This window comes from Moschus berezovskii, chromosome 12, assembly GCF_049115385.1.
Source record: "Moschus berezovskii isolate FMDL1 chromosome 12, NW_MosBer_1.0, whole genome shotgun sequence".
In the NCBI taxonomy this organism is placed as follows: domain Eukaryota; kingdom Metazoa; phylum Chordata; class Mammalia; order Artiodactyla; family Moschidae; genus Moschus; species Moschus berezovskii.
Window position 1 is genome coordinate 70508036 of NC_142471.1, and position 20335 is coordinate 70528370.

The window sequence follows — 20335 nt, forward strand, 5'->3', positions numbered from 1 at the left end:
AAATTAAAGACTAATAATATAAAGTGTACATGAAGTAGTAATAATACCACTGCAATATTTTGCTTAAGTCTGAACCGTTGCTATGTAAGTGACCACTGAAGCAACTTGGAACTGAGGTCAATGATAAGGCCAACAGTAAGAAAATAGTGAAAAATTAAACAGAAATAAAAGAAAACTAGTCTGCTATTTCCTTGGGTATTGAGTGAGAGCAGACTAAATCCAGACACAGCTGCCATCTATGTCACCTTTCTGCACATCTGAAGCCACAGTGTCTCTCCTGTTCCTGATCCACCCGTTTCATGCAAGCCAACCTTGCAGCATCCTCTCAAATGTACTGCAACATGAGGTGTCACAGTTGATTCTTTGCTTTGGCGTACCTGGACACTTTTCTTTGGTTTCGCATTAGCCTAGCTACAGTGCTTAAAGCTCATATAACTTAATCTAAAAAGACTGAGCTGTGTTTGGTGTGCTTGCTTACTTTCAGGAAAGTTACACTTATACAATGGAATGCTCCGCCAAACAGTATCTCTACTATCTAACTTTCTGATGGGTTTTCATAGGAAAGAATCTACCTGACACACCTACAAAACATCATTTCAAACCTCTTTTATGTTTCATGAATACCTCTTGGCTTTTCTGTTGTATCCATGGAATTTCTTCTATTTTATCAACTTTGACTAATTCCTCTTGTGATGAGTCAGTGCATAACTGCATATTCTCATTTACCTTAGAAGAAGATATTTCTTAAATTAAAAATTCATCAAGTTCTCCTCCTACCCTACTTCATTTCATTGCTTGAATCCCTCTGCACTTGTTGCATTAAAAAAAAATGCTAATATGCATTTTGCCTCCTCGAGATGTATGCTTAATTTATTCCTTCCAATCTATCCTTATATTAGCCATGCTTCTTACTGAGAAAGCAACAATGATCACCAAACACTCTTGGCCTTCTTCCTGTTCCTGTAGACCAGATGCTATGCCCCGTTAAGGCCTGCCCCACCATTTGTGCTTAGGATCTTAATCTTCTCTTTCTTCTCCAAGCCTCTGCATCACCCTTCTGTAGCATCCATTTCTGCCTTCTACTGAATCTTTCCCAACAGTATCTAAACATGCTCTGGAACCTCCTGTCCCAGGAAAGCTTCTCTTCACTGACCGCCACATTCCCTTTTAGCTGCCACACTATTTCTGTGCTCCCCTTTGCGGCAAAAAGTCTTGAGAGAGTTTGGGATGTCACACTCTGAGGGTTCTCCTCGCTGGCCGCCCCTCACCGGTTCTTCTCAACCTCCTTTGCCTCCCTGAACTCTTCTCCTGGTCTCCAGAAGTCGCTCTATCTTAGTCCCCCTTGTATTTCTCACCATCTACTCTTCCATGATGATCTTACCTAGTTCTATGGATTTAAATTCCATTCATATGCCCTTGACTCTCAGATGAACATCTCGCATCCTGGACTCTCCCCAGAACATCTGTACAGTGGCCTACTTGGTATCTCACTTGGATATGTTCTCACACTAATAGTGTTCAAACAGTGTTCTCATGCTCAATCTGGGGAACTGCTTTTGGATTTTCTTCTTTCTCCCTACAGTGACTCCCCCACCATAGTCTCTCCCTTCTCCGTGAGTGGTACCGTCAAGTAAAAGATCTAGGCGTCACCCCTGAGTCTTTCTTTCCCTTTCCCTCTAGGTCCAACTCATCACAAGTTCTGTCACCTCTGTCTGTACAACCTGCCTGGAATCTACCCCTTCTCCACAACACTCTTCCACCTCTATTGCTGTTCCTAAGCCTTCTAACTCCTTGTTCTGTCTGCTTCTGCTCTTATGCCTATCTGCTGCCTATCAAGGCAGGCGGAACCATATTCCACACAGCAGAACTCTTTGATAGGCTCTCACTACATGTAAAATTATGTCCAAATGCTACCTGATTTACAAAGCCCTTCTTTGCCTGTTCTTTTTCCCATCTCAAGGACCTCAGCTCCTATCACTCTCCCTTGCTCACTTCAACTGCACAGGTCTTATTTTTAATCTTCAAATGTACTAAGCTCTTTCTCCTTCTGCCCTGAGTACTTGCCCCTCCCCCACACATCTGTACTTTTTCTTAAAGTCAAGTCACAGACCTTCTCCTTGGAGGGGCTATTCCAGCCAGCACTATCACACCAACCCCTTTTTATTCAGTAAATAGATCTTGTTACTATCTAATTTTTCTTCCGCTCACCCCCAACCCACAACTGGAATGTAGGCTCCATGAAAGCAGAAATTTTCCCAACTGTTTATGGCTATATCACCATAGCTTAGCACTCTGTAGGCCCTCAATAAACATTTATTAAATGACTGAGTGAATAATTTCCTCTGGGTAGACACATTCTAAATAATGCACATGATGCAAAAGTACAGAGAGACTAGTTTGAACAAGCACCAGAATTGTAATAGATTTCTTTTTCCAGATAGACCTTGTACTATGGTTTTAAATAAAGTCTGAAATGTGATATTTGTGATTGCTTTGAGAAAACGTAGAATATTTTTCTCTTAAATGTAGTGCATGCTGTTTTTGAAAATCATGGGATATCTGGATAAAGAGGAATATTACTGAAATATCTGTTAAAAGAAAACTATAACCTGAAAACATGCCAATTTAGGAAGGAAGGAAAGAAAGGAGGGAGGGAGGAAGGAAGGAGAAAGAAAACTATATTGAAACTCAACTGCATGTTCAGATTCTGATTCCAAATCCAAGGATTCTCTTCTTGCTATACTTAAATAATCATTCTCCTCATCCATGATGGTCTTCAGGTAAGTTGTAAGTTGCTGGCTGTATTCAAGAATATCATTGGCTAAGATTCCTCCAAACTGCCTATATTAATAAAAAGGAAAATACATAGGCTACAACATGACAATTTGAAAAAGACACATTTGGCAGTGTTATTTACAGGTACCTATCCATTTCTACACAGAGAAATATGTGATCAATTCTCCACAGTGCCCTGAAGCCATTAGGATTCTGCTTCTTAGAGGACCGCACTCTCATGGGCTCCAGGACACAACAAGCTTCTTGATCTCCCTGGGGTCATCTCTCCCCAGGCTGACCCCATCCCTTACCCTACAGGTCCTCTCTACTCATCCAGCCTGGCCACTGCACAGAAGAGTTACTGCTCTGGTTGAACCTTCAGAATATACTAGGTTCTGTGCTGCTTCACATCGTATATAATCATATTATCCTGTTCAGTCCTCATAGTCCCAGCCCCATACTGAAGTATTATTACTTCCACTCAGTACACCAGAGCATCTCAAACTTCAGGCATATCAGCATAGCCTGGAGGGCTTGTTGAAACAGAATCCAGGGCCCCACCCATAAAGATTCTGACTCAAAAAGTTCGATGAGGCCTAAGAATATGCATTTCTAACAAGCTCACAGATGCTGCAGATCCCACCTTGAATAAATAACATGGTTGTAGATGATTTAGAGGGGTTGTTAGGTGCCTAAGTAAGTTTTACTACTGTTTTGCTTACAGGAAGCACTATGAAATAGTGTTTTTGTGGAAACAAATTGCACATTGATAAGTGGTGTCCACTGGCAGATCAAATAAGGTGACATTTCAAGTCCAGGGCATTACCTGCATGATCTTTATGCCCTGGCCATTATCTGTATGCTTGGCAATTATTTGTTTATTTAGAATTTTAGTTTTAGTCTAAGCAAAGTCTAAATTAATTTAATATTGTCTAATTAGGAAAGCAAAGTCTAATTAGGAAAGTAAACCTGTATGCATGTACAGAAATGCACATACCTATGTCAGGTTATTTAGGGATAAATAGGACTTTTAAAAATTATCTACTGTTCAGAGTTGTCCTCATTCCTTGTGTTCTTCCAACAGATGTTATGATAAGGAGGACCGATCATTTCATAGGTCTTAACTGTGTCTTTTTTTTTTGTATTTTGATGCTTTGACATCTGGGGTCTTGTCCCTTCCAGGACCAGCAAGTCATAGAGATAGTAAACAACTTACCTGGAGCTCACCTTTCAAATGCAGACCCACAAGCCCACAACCCCAAGCAAATCCTCTATTGGTCTTTCAAACTTGGGGCCACTATTTTCCTCGCCTAGTAATCCCTGGGTCAAGTATTGGACAACTAGCAGCAACTCCTATGGCCCAGAACCCACTGAAGTTATCCAAACTAGCCAGTGCTAAGCCTGGCTGCCCCTCACCACGGAAACCAAAATGAAGACTCTTGCCCATGTTTTCCCTGCTCCTTCTGTCTCCTAACCCTCCCTGGTGCCTCTGTATACGACCCTCGTATAGCATGGCATCTTCCCCCGTCTTGGGATCATTAGTACAACAGTTGTTTCAATGGCAGTTGTCTCCATTTATGTTGACCCTGCTATTACCTAAATAATAACATCTATATTTTAAAACACCATATTATGTGAGGTTGCTTACTGCTACCTGTACTTACCTCCATCTTAGGTTAACCAGTGTGTTGTCATCTCTCCCATTCACCAGAATGCTTTGTCCATCCATCGAAATTCTCACCGACTGAATCCCGTGCCCCTGGTGAGAATGACTCCGACACCGAGTAAATGTTTCCTTAATAGTTTTAGGAACAAAGTGCAGAAATTACAAATGCAACTCTACCACAGGGTTTTTTTCTAAGGGGGTTACATGCACTTTTGCTTATGGACAAACCTTTTCCTATTTGTTAACAGCATTTTAGTTGGTATGGAGTAGCCTCTTAGTAATACACAGAACTGAAAATTAGTAATACAAAATACAGTCATCAGTATTGGTTTGTTCTCCTTTCTAGGTAATATGGAAAAAGAGGAATTATTGTCACCAGTAGGAAAATCCGATATGGAAAGGAGAATAGACTTGCTGAGAATGGACAGTGCAGGCAAATTCGGATGTCTTCAAGGATTAAGCAAGTCCCCTCAATGCGCAAAGAGGCTGAGTGTGCTGAGAGGAGGCGATGGCACTGAGCGCAGAATGACGGAGGAGGCTGCTCAAATCAGTTTAATTAGAACCCGAGCGCGTCACTGGTTGGACACAGTGCAGTGGTTTATGTGACCAAAGACGCATTTCTTTGTCACACTAGTGATCAACCATGATAGTTTTAAATTATTTTTAAATTTTTGAATAGGGGATACATTCAAATGTTTCAAAATTTTAAAAAAACTACAAAAGAGTATGCCGTGAAATCTCCTTCCTTCCCCTTCCCCAATACCTCCCAAAGGCAATCAATATAATTATACCTTAAATATCCTTTCAGAGGATTTTAATGTATGTAAATAATTTTTTATAAACAATTTTTAATATGAAGTATAACATAATATGTGTATTACACACTTTGCCTTTCCTACTTATTATAATAATATGTCTTGGGATTCTTTCCATGTTGTTGCATAAAGATTTCCTCATGCTGTATTACAGCATAATATTCCATACTTTATTTATGCACTGTTTATGTACGATTATTTATTTATCCAGTCGTCTGTTGATGGATATTAGGTTGCTTTTACAAGCAGTACTGCCATGAATAACCTCCCATATGAGGCATGTTGCATAAAATCATCCAGAAAAACATCTGACATATTGCTGTCATGCCACTATCAGTCATAGCATACATTTACAAATCATTTGAATAAGAGCAAATGTACCAGTTTGCAAACTGTTCATTTAAAAATGATTTGTAAGACATTTAAGATCTTTCCCTATATAATATGAAAGAATTAAATTGTACAACTTGTTCAACTTGATCTCAAAACCTAGAAAAGGATCTTCCACTTGGGGAGAAGAAATTTTTCATTTAATCAGCGATCTGAGAACAATGGAAATCAGAAATGGTAGTAAGACTGGTGACACTGACGTCTGCAAGTGATGGGGGAGGACTCAGTAAGGGCCACACCCTTGTGTATTCTTTCAGCATCACAGGAAGACTCAGGCTTGGGGTGGGGGAGGGTGGCAGCAACTGGGCTAGAGGCTCTCTAGAACAGGGAGCTAGCAGCAATCATCCTAGATTTGCACAGCAATTCACTGTTTCCAAAGAAGTTTTGCCTATTCCCTCTCCTTGGCTCTTACCAGAATCTCACAGGGTGAGAATAAGCAAGGCCTTCCTAATATCGCAGAGGAGCAGTTCAGTGAATTTTCTGTCCACACAATAAGTGGTGATAGAGATGGACTGGAGCTCACCTACTGCCCCATGTTCCTTCTTTGCAGATCTCAGTCTAGTGGCCTGCATTTCCTCCCTTAGAGACTCAAACCTTGGCACATGAATACAGCTAACGTTGAAGTCAATAACACCATCAGTGGTAAATAAGTTATGAGTCAATTTACTCAACAGTTCCAATTCCTTTCCTAAGAGTTTTTGTTCCTTATATGAGATCAAGATGCAAATCCCATGATTGGGGGGAAAAAAAGGAGTTTACCAAAGTATGAATATCTCGGATACACAGAATTCCACATTTAGCTATTGTTACGAGCCACAATCCATGTGGAGACAGAGAGAGCATTCCAGGTCCATATTGTTTGCTTTGTATTTTTTGGTATGGCTTAAGAATGTAAACACCACTATGTTCCTGCCAATCAAAGAAAATGACCATATTATAGAAAAGATCAGGGGAGTGGCACCTTGCAGTTATGCATATATAGTCAGATTCAAATCCAAAAACATTGTCATTGGAAATAAACTGATACATGATAAAGTGGACACCGTATTTGTACCATATTTTAAAATCTCTCATTGCAAATAAATGTTTGTTTCAGCCAACTAAGAAAAGTCTCCTCTGTATATCAGCTACCATTAAAGATCCCAGCCTACAACTGACTATCTTGATTTTTTACTAATCCTTTTCAGATACTCCTATCCTCAAGTCAAAATAAATGAGTCAATTTCCGCCACCACCATCACCTCCCGCCCTCCCCATTTCTCATGTATTCCCACCTTCAAACCTCTGTATGTGCTGTGACTTTTATCTGGAATGCTCTTCCCCAACCCATGCCCATCAATCTGGCTTCCCTCCCTACTTCAGGAATCCCACCTACCTGCCAAGATTATACACAATATTTCTCATGTCTAAATCTGAACTATTTTCAAATTCCAGTTCAACTATTACTTCTACCAGGAAACTTTTCTTAAATCCTCCTTACTATAAACCATTCCTTCCTTCTTTGAATGTCTTTCTTTCAGACCTTGCTGATATTGGCTATTCTGAGAGAGAAGGCTTTTGATTGAAGGATTTAGAAAAAGAAGGGTGATATAATCTGGGTCAGTGTATGCAGCAGGAAATGATGCAATATGGAAGAAGTTAGAAGAGTGTGATGAAAGGATACTAGAAACACACAGACATTTTGTTTGCAACTTTCTTTAAGACTCAAGTATAAAGTTCCACTGAAAATCATCAATGCTGTAGCTCCTGACCCCTGTAGAATGATAGATTTTTAAAAACTAGTTTTGAAAGTCACTAAACTAATATTGTGTCATCTGCATGTTTATCTGACAGGTATGATGCATGCACCACAAGTATGAGGTTGCTCAAATGTATTTTATGATGAATTAACAAATCATGCTAGTATATCTAATTCAAAGAAGTTATTTTACTCTAATAAAGACATTTGTTAACTGGACTAGAGTGTTAAAGCATGGATCATGTCTAATGAACACAATGTACCAATCTTGAGTGCTAAGAAAAATGACAGAATGCTTAAGTTTTGGCATACTTTTCCAGGAAGAAGATAGCTGCAGATGTACGGTACTTGGTTACAGAAGCCATATATTCGGTTACTATGCAAGTTCAAGACCGCCGAGGACAGACTGTGCTCTGTCTCATACACAAACTTATGAATGAATTCATCTCTCAGCCTCCCTCGTTCATCAGCAAAGCTTGCAGAAACTGTAAATTTGGGGAAGAAGATAGATAATTTGTACCATTTATTGATTTTATTTTTTTAAATTGTTATGACAACAAGCCACTCCAGTACTCTTGCCTAGAAAATCCCATGGAAGGAGGAGCCTGGTAGGCTGCAGTCCGTGGGGTTGCTATGGGTCGGACACGACTGAGCAACTTCACTTTCACTTTTCACTTTCACATATTGGAGAAGGAAATGGCAACCCACTCCAGTGTTCTTGCCTGGAGAATCTCAGGGACAGGGGAGCCTGGTAGGCTTCCGTCTATGGGGTCACACAGAGTCGGACATGACTGAAGTGACTTAGCAGTAGCATGACAACTATGAAAAGCAGAATAAAAAATTAAATGCTCAGTTAATGTAGAGACTATTAGGGGATAAAAATGATTGGAAAACAACTTGGCTCCATTAGAAATACTTGAGTATTAAATGACTAACTGTAAGTAAACTATCTTTTATAAGACTTTTGTTAATTTTATCAGTTAAGTAGAGACATGATGAAACTCATGACAGTCTAGACTGTCTTAATTAAGACATAAAAGTACCCTGAGGTTTTTGACTTTCTTATACTCTATAATTAAATATTTGCAAAATAGCTACCCAGACATATTTGTTATCTAAAACAAGGTGTCTATTTTATCAGACCTTTTTATCCAGAAACCTTTCTTTATGATTTTATCAACGAAAGTAACTACATAGTAACATATATGAATTTGACTCTGTATATTTAAAGCTACAAAAAAGAGTGGAGAAGGAAATGGCAAGCCACTCTAGTATTTTTGTTTGGGAAATCCCATGGACAGAGGAGCCTGGTGGACTCAGTCCACGGGGTCGCAGAGTCGGATACGACAACAACAAAAAGAGACATCACAAAGTGACAAATCAACTTACAACAGTGACAGCTGATCCTTTCTTTCCTCTGATAATAAGTTTTGTATGAATGACAGGATCTAGTGACAAATAGATTCAAGGGATTAGATCTGATAGACAGAGTGCCTGAAGAATTATGAGCGGAGGTTCGTGACATTGTACAGGAGGCAGTGATCAAGACCATCCCCAAGAAAAAGAAATGCAAAAAGGCAAAATGGTTGTCTCAGGAGGCCTTACAAATAGTTGTGAAAAGAGGAGAAGTGAAAGGCAAAGGAGAAAAGGAAAGATATATCCATTTGAATGCAGAGTTCCAAAGAATAGCAAAGAGAGATAAGAAAGCCTTCCTCAGTGATCAATGCAAAGAAATAGAGGAAAACAATAGAATGGGAAAGATTAGAGATCTTTTCAAGAAAATTAGAGATACCAGGGGAACATTCATGCAAAGATGGGCATAGTAAAGGATAGAAATGGTAGGGACCTAACAGAAGCAGAAGATATTAAGAAGAGGTGGCAAGGATACACAGAAGAACTGTACAAAAAAGATCTTCATGACCCAGATAATCATGATGGTGTGATCACTCACCTAGAGCCAGACATCCTGGAATGTGAAGTCAAGTGGGCCTTAGGAAGCATCACTATGAACAAAGCTAGTGGAGGTGATGGAATTCTAGTTGAGCTATTTCAAATCCTGAAAGATGATGCTGTGAAAGTGCCGCACTCAACATGCCAGCAAATTTGGAAAACTCAGCAGTGGCCACAGGACTGGAAAAGGTCAGTTTTCATTCCAATCCCAAAGAAAGGCAATGCCAAAGAATGCTCAAACTACTGCATAATTGCACTCATCTCACACTTTACTCACGCTAGTAAAGTCATGCTCAAAATTTTCCAAGCCAGGCTTCAACAGAATGTGAACTGTGAATTTCCAGATGTTTAAGCTGGATTTAGAAAAGGCAGAGGAACTAGTGACCAAATTGCCAACATCCATTGGATCATTGAAAAAGTGAGAGAGTTCCAGAAAAACATCTACTTCTGCTTTACTGACTATGCCAAAGCCTTTGACGGTGTGGATCACCACAAACTGGAAAATTCTGAAAGAAATGGGAATACCAGACCACCTTACTGCCTCCTGAGAAATTTGTATGCAGGTCAAGAAGCAACAGTTAGAACTGGACATGGAAAAACAGACTGGTTCCAAATTGGGAAAGGAGTATGTCAAGGCTGTACATTGTCATCGGCTTATTTAACTTATATGCACACTACATCATGAGAAATGTTGGACTGGATGAAGCACAAGCTGGAATCAAGATTGCCAGGAGAAATATCAATAACCTCAGATATGCACATGATACCACACTTATGGCAGAAAGGGAAGAACTAAAGAGCCTCTTGATGAAAGTGAAAGAGGAGAGTGAAAAAGCTGACTTAAAACTCAGCATTCAGAAAACTAAGATCATGGCATCTGGTCCCATTCAGTTCAGTTCAGTTCAGTTCAGTCACTCAGTCGTGTCCGACTCTCCGCGACCCCATGAATCACAGCACGCCAGGCCTCCCTGTCCATCACCAACTCCCGGAGTTCACTCAAACTCATGTCTATAGAGTCGGTGATGCCATCCAGCCATCTCATTCTCTGTCATCCCCTTCTCCTCCCGCCCCCAATCCTTCCCAGCATCAGAGTCTTTTCCAGTGAGTCAACTCGTTGCATGAGGTGGCCAAAGTATTGGAGTTTCAGCTTTAGCATCAGTCCTTCTGGCAAATAGATGGGGAAACAGTGGAAACAGTGACAGACTTTATTTTGGGGGGCTCTGAAATCACTGCAGATGGAGACTGTAGCCATGAAATTAAAAGACACTTACTCCTTGGAAGAAAAGTTATGACCAACCTAGACAGCATATTAAAAAGCAGAGACATTACTTTGCCAAGGTCCAACTAGTTAAAGCTATGGTTTTTCCAGTAGTCATGTATGGAGGTGAGAGTTGGACTATAAAGAAAGCTGAGCTCCAAAGAATTGATGCTTTTGAACTTCAGTGTTGGAGAAGACTCTTGAGAGTCCCTTAGACTGCAAGGAGATCCAATCAGTCTATCCTAAAGGAAATCCGTCTTCAGTGTTCATTGGAAGGACTGATGCTGAAGCTGAAACTCCAATACTTTGGCCTCCTGATGCGAAGAACTGACTCCTTGGAAAAGACCCTGATGCTAGGAAAGATTGAAGGCAAGAGGAGAAGGGGACGACAGAGGATGAGATAGTTGAATAGCATCACTGACTCAATGGACATGAGTTTGATTAAACTCCGGGAGTTGGTGATGGACAGGGAAACCTGGTGTGTGGCAGTCCATGGGATTGCAAAAAGTCGGACATGACTGAGTGACTGAACTGAACTGAGAGGAAAGTCCACATTTCATATTATTTAGCAGTCACATCAGCTTTACTTTGTAAGACACAGAAAAGGCTATGACCATTTTAACCTCTTCACATGTTAAAAGAAAAAAAAATTGCTATCACTGGAAAAGAAAAAAAAGAAAGAAAGCTATAGCAACTATTCAACTGGGTGCCCAGGACAGAATTGCTTGCTCACTTTTCTTTACCTTCTGGTAGTATTTTAGGCAGAGAAAATATTTCCAGCCTGCTTCTTGTTTCTGGAATTGGGGAAAGCACCATCACTTCTACTATGTCTGTTTCCAAAGGAGACACAGTGGATATTTGTAAAATGCCTTTGCCCATCTCTGAAAGCAAATGGAATTCAACACAAGTCATTATTGATATGTTTATAGAAGCTTTCATTTTTTTAGGTAAGATATCACATTATAGGCCTGTCTTAACTAAATCTTTTGATCCAAATTTACTTATTGGATATTTAAGTGATCTTTAAACATACGTGATAGAAACATTTTTTGATGAACAGATGGGGGGTTCTCCCCATGAGATGTCTAAGAGGGCAGATTCAGTCTAGCTGGGTGTGACTCAGCTTCCATCCAGCCAGAGGGGCCTCCAGAGTCTGCTGGCTCTACCCTACCCAGCAGTGCCCACAAGCTCTGGCCTCTTGAATGTCCACTCCAGCCATTTCCCCATTCCCAGTACTGAATAAACATTTTTGCCACAGTCAAGGTATCGCAGGTGTGGTTGGAATACACGTGCTGTTGTGAGTTTGTCCTACAGTAGGCCAGCGCATCCCACTTCTGCAAGGTGCCTTGCCTGGGGCCCACCGTGGATTCTTTCCAGCCTCACTACCGCCACTCCCCTCAGCTACTGTTCTGTGTGTTCCACCGTCTCAGGCCCCGTCTCTGCCTGTCCCCTCAGGTGTTTATAGGGCAACCTTTCCTCTTACTGAACAAGGGAGACAGAGAACATCTGACATAGACTTGACTTCACTTTCTTATCCTGAATCTCACATTTCCTGTTCTTATCTTCCCTCTTCATTTCTTGACAATTTTAGTAATAAAATGTAACCCTTTCCATCTGTGATTTTGAGCCTGCGCCTCCAATATTTTATTACACCATGTGCTATTAATTACCTCTTTTAATTTCCTTGGGTCTTTTATGTCTTCTCCTATTAAGGCCTCAGGACTCCCCTATCTTCAGATTAGAATGTTCCTTCAACCCTGTTTCCCCACCAGTTACTAATTCTCTTTTCTCCACTGCAAACATCTGAGAGCAGAAATTGCTGGTTACCAACTTCCTTTTCTGACTGCCATTCCCACCTGAAACTCTGTCTCTCTGTCCCAAAGGAGTAGCTCTCCCTGGGCTCACACAGTGACTGCCTCATCCTAGCCCTCATGCCACTGCCACTTCTGCCGCGGTCCACCATTCATACAGCCTTCCTTCTTCAAGCTCTTCCTGGTGCGGGTGACTCTCAGTTCTCTCGCCCATCTTTAGTTTTCTTCACTGCCTTGTCTTCTCTGCCTACAACTTCAGAGTAAGTAGCTTTTCCCATCCTATACTCTGAATGACAAGATATGTTAAACAATGGAACATTTAGGCAGGACTGGTACCCATTCTGAGGTCAGCCATCAGTCTTACCACACACCATGCCATCTAATTTACATATTTAGTTACCTGTTTGACCTCATTACACAGTTGGGTTTGCTTTAACTCTGTCTTAAACCGTCTCATGAGCTTCCATGATTTCAAGATCAGAATTCCATCATTAAACTTTGAACTACAAATCTTCATTTCTGAATTAATGGTAAATATCTCCAAATGAAGATCTTATTGGCTTCAACTCTACAGAGCTCATCAGCTCACCTTATCCCTCAGCCTCCATAACTTTCTTTTCCCTTGAGTTTTTACTTCAACTGATGACAGCACAAACTTCCACGATCTGGGTTAGAAACTTCAGAGTCATTGCTGATCCCTTCCTTTCACATACAATCAATTATCAAGTTCTACCAATTCCATCATTCATAGCTGTCCACTCCTTCCCCTTTTCATGACTGCCACATGATCTTGTTCACTGTGGATAAGAGCACAAGCTCTGAAGTCAGACTTGCCGAGCTTGAGTCCTGGCTACCTGTGTGGCTTTGGACAAATACTTAACCTCATTTGCCTCAATTGCCTTCTCTTTAAACTGGGCATAATAGTGGTCTCTACCTCACAAAAGTTGCCTATAAGAATTAAATGAATTAACACATGCCAAGTACTTAGAATACTAGATATTACATGATAAGGACTCCTTCAATAAATGTTGGCTTTTGTTATGACTAATAGCATTTCTTGTGTGAGTTACTATGTTTTTCTGAATTTTTTAATTCCATTCTCTTGCCTTTCTTCTCCAGCCTTCACACTGATGCCTAAAAACCAAATCAAATCACACTAGTCCCATCTTGAAAATGTCTGATGATGTGTCATTAACTACAGAACAAAGTCCAAACTCCTTGGGATGATGTTCAAGACCCTCCACTTTGTTTCAAACCTTGTCATCATGATCACATCTGGTAAACTCAAATACTTGTTATGCCAGACTTCTTACCATTCCAAGTGCCGTTGCTCAAGCTTTTGTCCAGAGCTAGAATGTCAACAAGTCTCATCCTCCACTACTTTATTTTTTATTTTTTTGAACAGAGGAAAATTTATGCGTCGAACCTGGACTGGTCACTTATGATAATATACATGCTACAATTCCTCCACTACTTTAAACCCTTGGAAAATTCTCCTGCTCCGAATTCTCTGTGCCTCCTCTTCACCTCCACTCCTTTCTTCACACCCGAGAATTAATTACTTCTTTTCCTGAGCCTACACAGCACTCTGCTATTCCTCCTCCACTAAATTTCTTCCTTGACATTTTCACACTTCCACAGGGCCTAGGTTCAGCATTTTATACTTAGTAGGCACCCAATTTTTAAAAATCAGTACATAGATTTGAAAATTTACGTTTATATTTGGCATATAAAGCCAGAGAGAAAAGTATTAGTTCTTATTATTTATCACCAAAGTGCTATCTCGCCTGTCAGTTCTGTGGTTTACCTGGGCATTTGGACACACATTTCTGAAAAAGCTGAATGTCATTTTTTAAAACATTTTATTCATTTACTTATTTTTGGCCACACCACATGGCTTATAGGATCTTAGTTCCCCAACCAGGGGCTGAACCCGAGCCCTCGGTGGTGAAAGCACAAAGTAAAGATGCATGCAACAAAACTTTCTTTAGATATCTTAGTTACATAGAGATCAAATACTATTTTAAAAGTTATTTCGGGACTTCCCTGGTGGTTCAGTGGCCAAGACTCCACACTCCCAATGCAGGGGGCCTGGTTCAACCTCTGGTTGGGGAACTAGATTCCACATGCTACAACTACAGATCCTGCACGCCACAGCTAAAGATTCTGGTGCGGCAACTAAGACCCAGCACAGCCAAATACATAAAGAAACGTTTTTTAAAAAAGTATTTCAGGGATAAACCAACTCAACTTCCATTTGCAGTAACATTAGAAACACTTAGCCATTTCATTAATTCATCAACTGATTCAAGAAGAGTTATTTAATATCAACTGTATACCAAGTAGATGTACCAACACTTCTAAATATGATATGGGAATTCTCCTTAGTAACTTTGAACAGCTATTTAAATGTTTCTGTTTTAGAAAACATGCTACAAGTAATTGCTTCACCATGGCCCCATTTTCACAACTTTAAATTCTTTAGAATAAATTGACCAATATCTTAAGTTAATAAGCATTCTATGGCAACTTTCCTGGCGATCTGGTGGTTAAGACTCTGTGCTCCCAGGGTAGGGGGCATGGGTTTGATCCCTGGTCAAGGCACTAAGATCCCATATGCTGCCCAGATTGGGGAAAAAAGAATTCAGTGTAAGTACCTATGAATCCAAGAATCTCAAATAAACTTGAGGGTTTGGCATTGATAACAAAGATGTGTCCTTCTAATGTTCCAACTAATACATACATTCCTCTCTGGTCATACCTAGAAAAGAAGAAATATGATTATCAGATTCTACTTGTTTCACTAATAAGATGGTAAACAAATTTATTGAAAGACATCATGGAGATAAATCCAAAACCAATTATTCTTATGGTTTATGATTTTTAATATTATCAGCCCTTATAAAAGGTAAGTGATTATACATAAATGTAATCATTACATTTTAGGCTAATATTGTTTCTAAATTGCAACTTACAAGTATATGGTCAAGAAGAATCACTAAAAGCGGGCAACTATGTCATCACAAGTGAACGGAATATGACAGTAAAGCTTTCTGATATTTCAGGTGGACATAAGCAATTCTCAAATTAGAGATGAGTGGAGCATTCCAATGCCCCTCAGTACCAGTCCTGGCAGAAAGAAGAAGAATGTAGCAAAATGTTTCTATACTTTGATCAAATTAGAAAAAGTGGGAAATGCAAATTAGGATAAGAGAGAAACATCTGAGAAAGGAGAGGTGCCAAAAAAATGATACAGAGGAGTGGAATGTAAATGGAGAGAGATTACAGATCCTTCCCTACAGAGGCAGCAGAGCTTGTAGGAACAGCACAGTTGGTGGAAACCCAGCTCCTTCCAGTGCTAGCTTACTAATCTTGGCAAATGCTTCTTTCTGAACCTAAATTATCTCACTTGTGAAACAGGGACAAGCATAATACTTTTCTGAATGTTTGACAAGTGTCACATTCAATAAACTACAATATGTAACAGCACATCAAGCTGTAAAGCAGGGCAAAAATGTCATTTCTTGTTAACACTTAGTATTATGATAAATTAATCAAAGATATAATAATAACAATATAGTAAGTCTAAACTCAGTGTCTCTATGCTGTCTTCTAAAAAGTACTGTTTCAAAAAATTTGAAATCATCTAAATGTCTATCAATATACTGTCTTAAAAATTATGGAATGTATTCCATGTGATGGAATACTATGTAGCTGTAAAAAAAGAATGAAGGTCTTCATGTGTGGTTAGAAGACTTTCTCTAAGATATACCATTAAGTGAAAAAAATTGTGGCACAGAACATTATATATGGTTTGCTACCCTATAAGAGCAAAGGCAATGACTGTGGAGCCCAATTGCCTGGGTTCAAATCTCAACATTTGCCATTTACAACATGTGTGATATTAATTGTTATTTAAATTCTTTGTGTATCATCTTCCTTATCTTTAAAATGGAGACAATAAGAATACCCATCTCACGAGGTTAATACAACAGAAGTTCCTGGTACACTCTAAGTGCTTGATACACATTCATGCAATTAAAAGGAAGTAATTATTTTTCTGCTCGTTTGTGAATAAAATTTGTCCAGTAAAAAGACACAAGAAACTAGTAACAAGCTGTCTCCAAGGAGGAGAACTGGGTATTTGGGGATAACAGTGGGAAACTGTATTGCACTATATACACCTCTGTATTTCTTGAATGTAGAACTGAGTCAATATACTAATTTTCAAAACAACACATGTAAAACCTAAAAAAAGTTAAAACTTCAGTGGAATTCTCAACAGACAGGCCTGACAAAGTTGCTGCCAGAAACAGGCGGTACTTACAGGAGGTGCTGCACAGGTGATTCAGAGAGAAAGGACTTATGAACTTCATGAGGGGATTCAACATCCCGGACATCGAGGAAGTAGACAAGGCCATCCTCGGTCCCCACGGCTGCAGAGAGGGAGGATGGAGAGCAAGCCAGAACTGTTGCCTGTTTAAAGACAGATGCAAATCAGAAACAGACTCACAAATATGGCAAACCAAAGGGGGGGCAGGGTAAAATAGGGGTATGGGATTAACAGACATAAACTACTAGATATAAAACACAGTAGCAAAAGGGTACACTGTATATAGCACAGGGAATTATACCCACTAATCTTATAATAAGCTATAATTGAGTATACTTTACAAAAATACTGAATCACTATGCTGTTCACCTAAAAAATTAACACAATACTGTAAATCAATTAACTTCAATAAAAAGTAAAATTAAACCCCAGCTTCACTGCACCAGAAAATGAAGCGTGCTTTCCTACAGTTAAGAATTCTAGTCTATTTGAAAAGCCCGCAGAACGGGAAGAGTGGCAAGTGTCATGTCGTATTACAAATTATACTCTCAACATTCTTCAGCTAATCAATCACATAAGAGGTCATAGGGATCTATACATCACACTCTTTTATCCTAAAATTGGAATGATAAAAATATGAGAAAATTGCCTGAACTTTAAACCATGGTTTCATTTTTATCCTTAATTCATTAGAAAATGATTATACTTGATAATAATGAAAAATAAAATAGGAAATTTAAAACACATTCCTAGCATCTTTTGGACATCTTTATTGAATGTTAGTGATTTTTTTAAAATCAGCATTCATCTGCTGGATAATAGTAGATCCTGGGATGCTGGTATAACTGAGGAAGACTTCAAAAAATAACCTTGTGGAGCACGTGGCCTGTCATCAAAGAAACGCATCACAGATTCCTGCTTATCTAACAGTCATTTACAAAAGATGATATCTAAGAGAACAAATTTGTGGTCATGATACTTAAGGAATCATAATCATTTCTCTATAGTTTTCACTGACAAAGCCCACTGGGGTCCTCCAGAAAAGTCAGATGGAAACTAGGTGATAAGGTCTAAGCTCTTCATTTGTGCTTTAGTCTAATTTCACCTGCTCACAGGGTACATGTGCAGCAGTCTTGTACCCAGCACTTCAGACAAGAGTTCTTAGTGTGAGACCGCTGCAACACCTGAACTCCGTGGCCGTGTGGAGACGTACTGCCAGTAACACCTCAATTCAAGACTTAAGATGGCAGCTGTGCACAGAGCTGCTGCACCCAGAATTTGGATCTCGAGGGAAGCAGCATGGCTGGACTGGCCTCATGACAACTCTGCCCTCCCCCAAGGAGAACTCTATAGAGCAGCCTCAGCCACTCCCTGTGATGAAAGCATGCGCTCTAGAAGGAGAGCTCCCACCTCTCCACCCTCTGATCAAAGAATAAGATTTTCCTTTGCTGTTGAACTGAACTCAGTCTTGCTCTATTGGCATAAGAAACACCAGAGAGGGGGACCCCTGTAGGTAACATAATGACATTTTGGAGGTTGTTTTGAATAAAATAACAGAATGTTAAAAATGGAAAAGATCTTGAGATCATCCTTTTGCAGATTAGAAAGCAGAGGCAAAGAAAAATGTAGCAATTTGCCCCCAGGATCCCAAAGCTGATAACAAAGCTCAGAGGAAAACTCAGGTGTCCTGCCTCATTAGAATGCAGTTTCTCCATTGAGGTTTTCATTTTATTTTTTAAAGTGAATTTTCTGAGGCTTAACCAGGTTGAGTCTATTGGTATCTCAGTATGAAACTGGGAACAAAGTGGTGAGGGTTTGGAGGTTTTTTTTAGCTGAAAACCTTTATGGGAGCTCATGGATGTGAGAGTTGTACTGTGAAGAAAGCTGATCGTCGAAGAATTGATGCTTTTGAACTGTGGTGCTGGAGAAGACTCTTGAGAGTCCCTTGGACTGCAAGGAGATCCAACCAGTCCATTCTAGAGGAGATCAACCTGGGTGTTCATTGGAAGGACTGATGCTAAAACTGAAACTCCAATACTTTGGCCACCTCATGCAAAGAGTTGACTCACTGGAAGACTCTGATGCTGGAAGGGATTGGGGGTGGGAGGAGACGGGGACGACAGAGAATGAGATGGCTGGATGGCATCACCGACTCTGTGGACATGAGTTTGAGTGAACTCTGGGAGTTGGTGATGGACAGGGAGGCCTGGTGTGCTGTGATTCATGGGGTCACGGAAAGTCGGACACGACTGAGTGACTGAACTGAACTGATCTGTGTTTCCTCAACACAATCAGTTGAACTTACCCTCCATTCTAGGGCAATAGTTGACTAGGCTAAAAATATACAGCAATATTTGGAGGGATCTTAGTTACCCTGGCAGGTAATATCAAGTGAAGGTATTAGTGTTTGGGCATCCTGCCATCATGATGCTAAGCAGGGTTCTCTGAGGACCACTACCTAAAATGTTCATGGAAAATACAATCCTGGGCATAGGCAGGGAGATCTAGCCTCTGTACTGCTGGATCAACCCACTTATCAATTCTCCAGAGGGCAGCAGTAATCTTCAGTAAGGAGAAATCACTGATTCTCCCCAACAAAGGCTGATCTGCATGAATGTACCATGCTTGGTTTTGAGCTCAATGAAGGGATGTCTGCTTAACTGTGACAGTTGCCCAAATCTCTCCCTTCTGGTCAGGGGAAAGGAAGATATCTGAAGCAGAAAGAAGGTATTTTGATGGTAACTAGATCCCTCCTTGGGCTTCCCTGGTGGCTCAGTTGATAAAGAATCCACCTGCAATGCAGGAGACCCTGGTTTGATTCCTGGGTTGGGAAGATCCAATGGAGAAGGTATAGTCTACACAGTCCAATATTCTTGGGCTTCCCTTGTGGCTCAGTTGGTAAAGAATCTGCCTGCAATGTGGGAGACCTGGGTTTGATCCCTGGGTTGGGAAGATCCCCTGGAGAAGGGAAAGGCCACCCACTCCAGTATTTTGGCCTGGAGAATTCCAAGGACTGTATAGCCCAAGGTATGGTATTGGTATATGGGAAAGAACAAACTTTTCCTTGGTGGCACTTATTTCTGAAACCCTAGTGATTTATATCTCACTCATGCTGCAAATTCACTGTGGATTGACAGGATCTCTTTTCTTCCCTGGTCTTTCAGGGAACAAAGCCAACAGAGGCTCCACCAATTAACAGGGGCTCGCAAAGAGTCGGACACGACTGAGCGACTTTCCCATCCCGCCTTAGCTGGGAAGTGCAAGGTAAGTTCTGATTATACAGACCCTTAGTTTTGTATGTCTCTCATCTGTAAAAAGAGGTGTGATCAGATGAACTTTTAAGATTTTTCTAGTTCTAGTAATTCTAACAGAAATGAATACATATAGACTTTTGCCACACTGATTATGGAGTCTACACATATTCTTTTAGGTAAGAATTTTTATCTTTACTTTTTAGGATGAATTTACTTATCTCATTGAATTATATATCTTTTGCATTTTGTATCCTCTTATACGAAGTATGATGGTTCATCTTGCACTATTAATTGAGATTTTAATTTACAGTAGAGAAGGATTGTAACTTTTCTCCCTACTATCTA

At 40.1% G+C, this 20335-nt stretch overlaps 1 protein-coding gene across 4 annotated transcripts in view; it reads right to left on the bottom strand.

Moving 5' to 3' along the window:
• CFAP43 (cilia and flagella associated protein 43) overlaps window positions 1–20335 on the bottom strand; it is a 110909-nt gene that overhangs the window by 45264 nt on the left and 45310 nt on the right. For 3 of the 4 annotated variants that reach the window (XM_055424713.2, XM_055424711.2, XM_055424714.2), the window contains 8 exons: window positions 16731–16879; window positions 15061–15164; window positions 11336–11473; window positions 7697–7869; window positions 6406–6555; window positions 4440–4570; window positions 2694–2841; window positions 625–726 (listed from right to left, as the gene is read on the bottom strand). In XM_055424713.2, the coding sequence (XP_055280688.2) occupies window positions 625–726; window positions 2694–2841; window positions 4440–4570; window positions 6406–6555; window positions 7697–7869; window positions 11336–11473; window positions 15061–15164; window positions 16731–16879 (1095 nt within the window). The remainder of the gene's footprint in view (window positions 1–624; window positions 727–2693; window positions 2842–4439; window positions 4571–6405; window positions 6556–7696; window positions 7870–11335; window positions 11474–15060; window positions 15165–16730; window positions 16880–20335) is intronic. The other variant, XM_055424712.2, reaches the window with a different exon arrangement.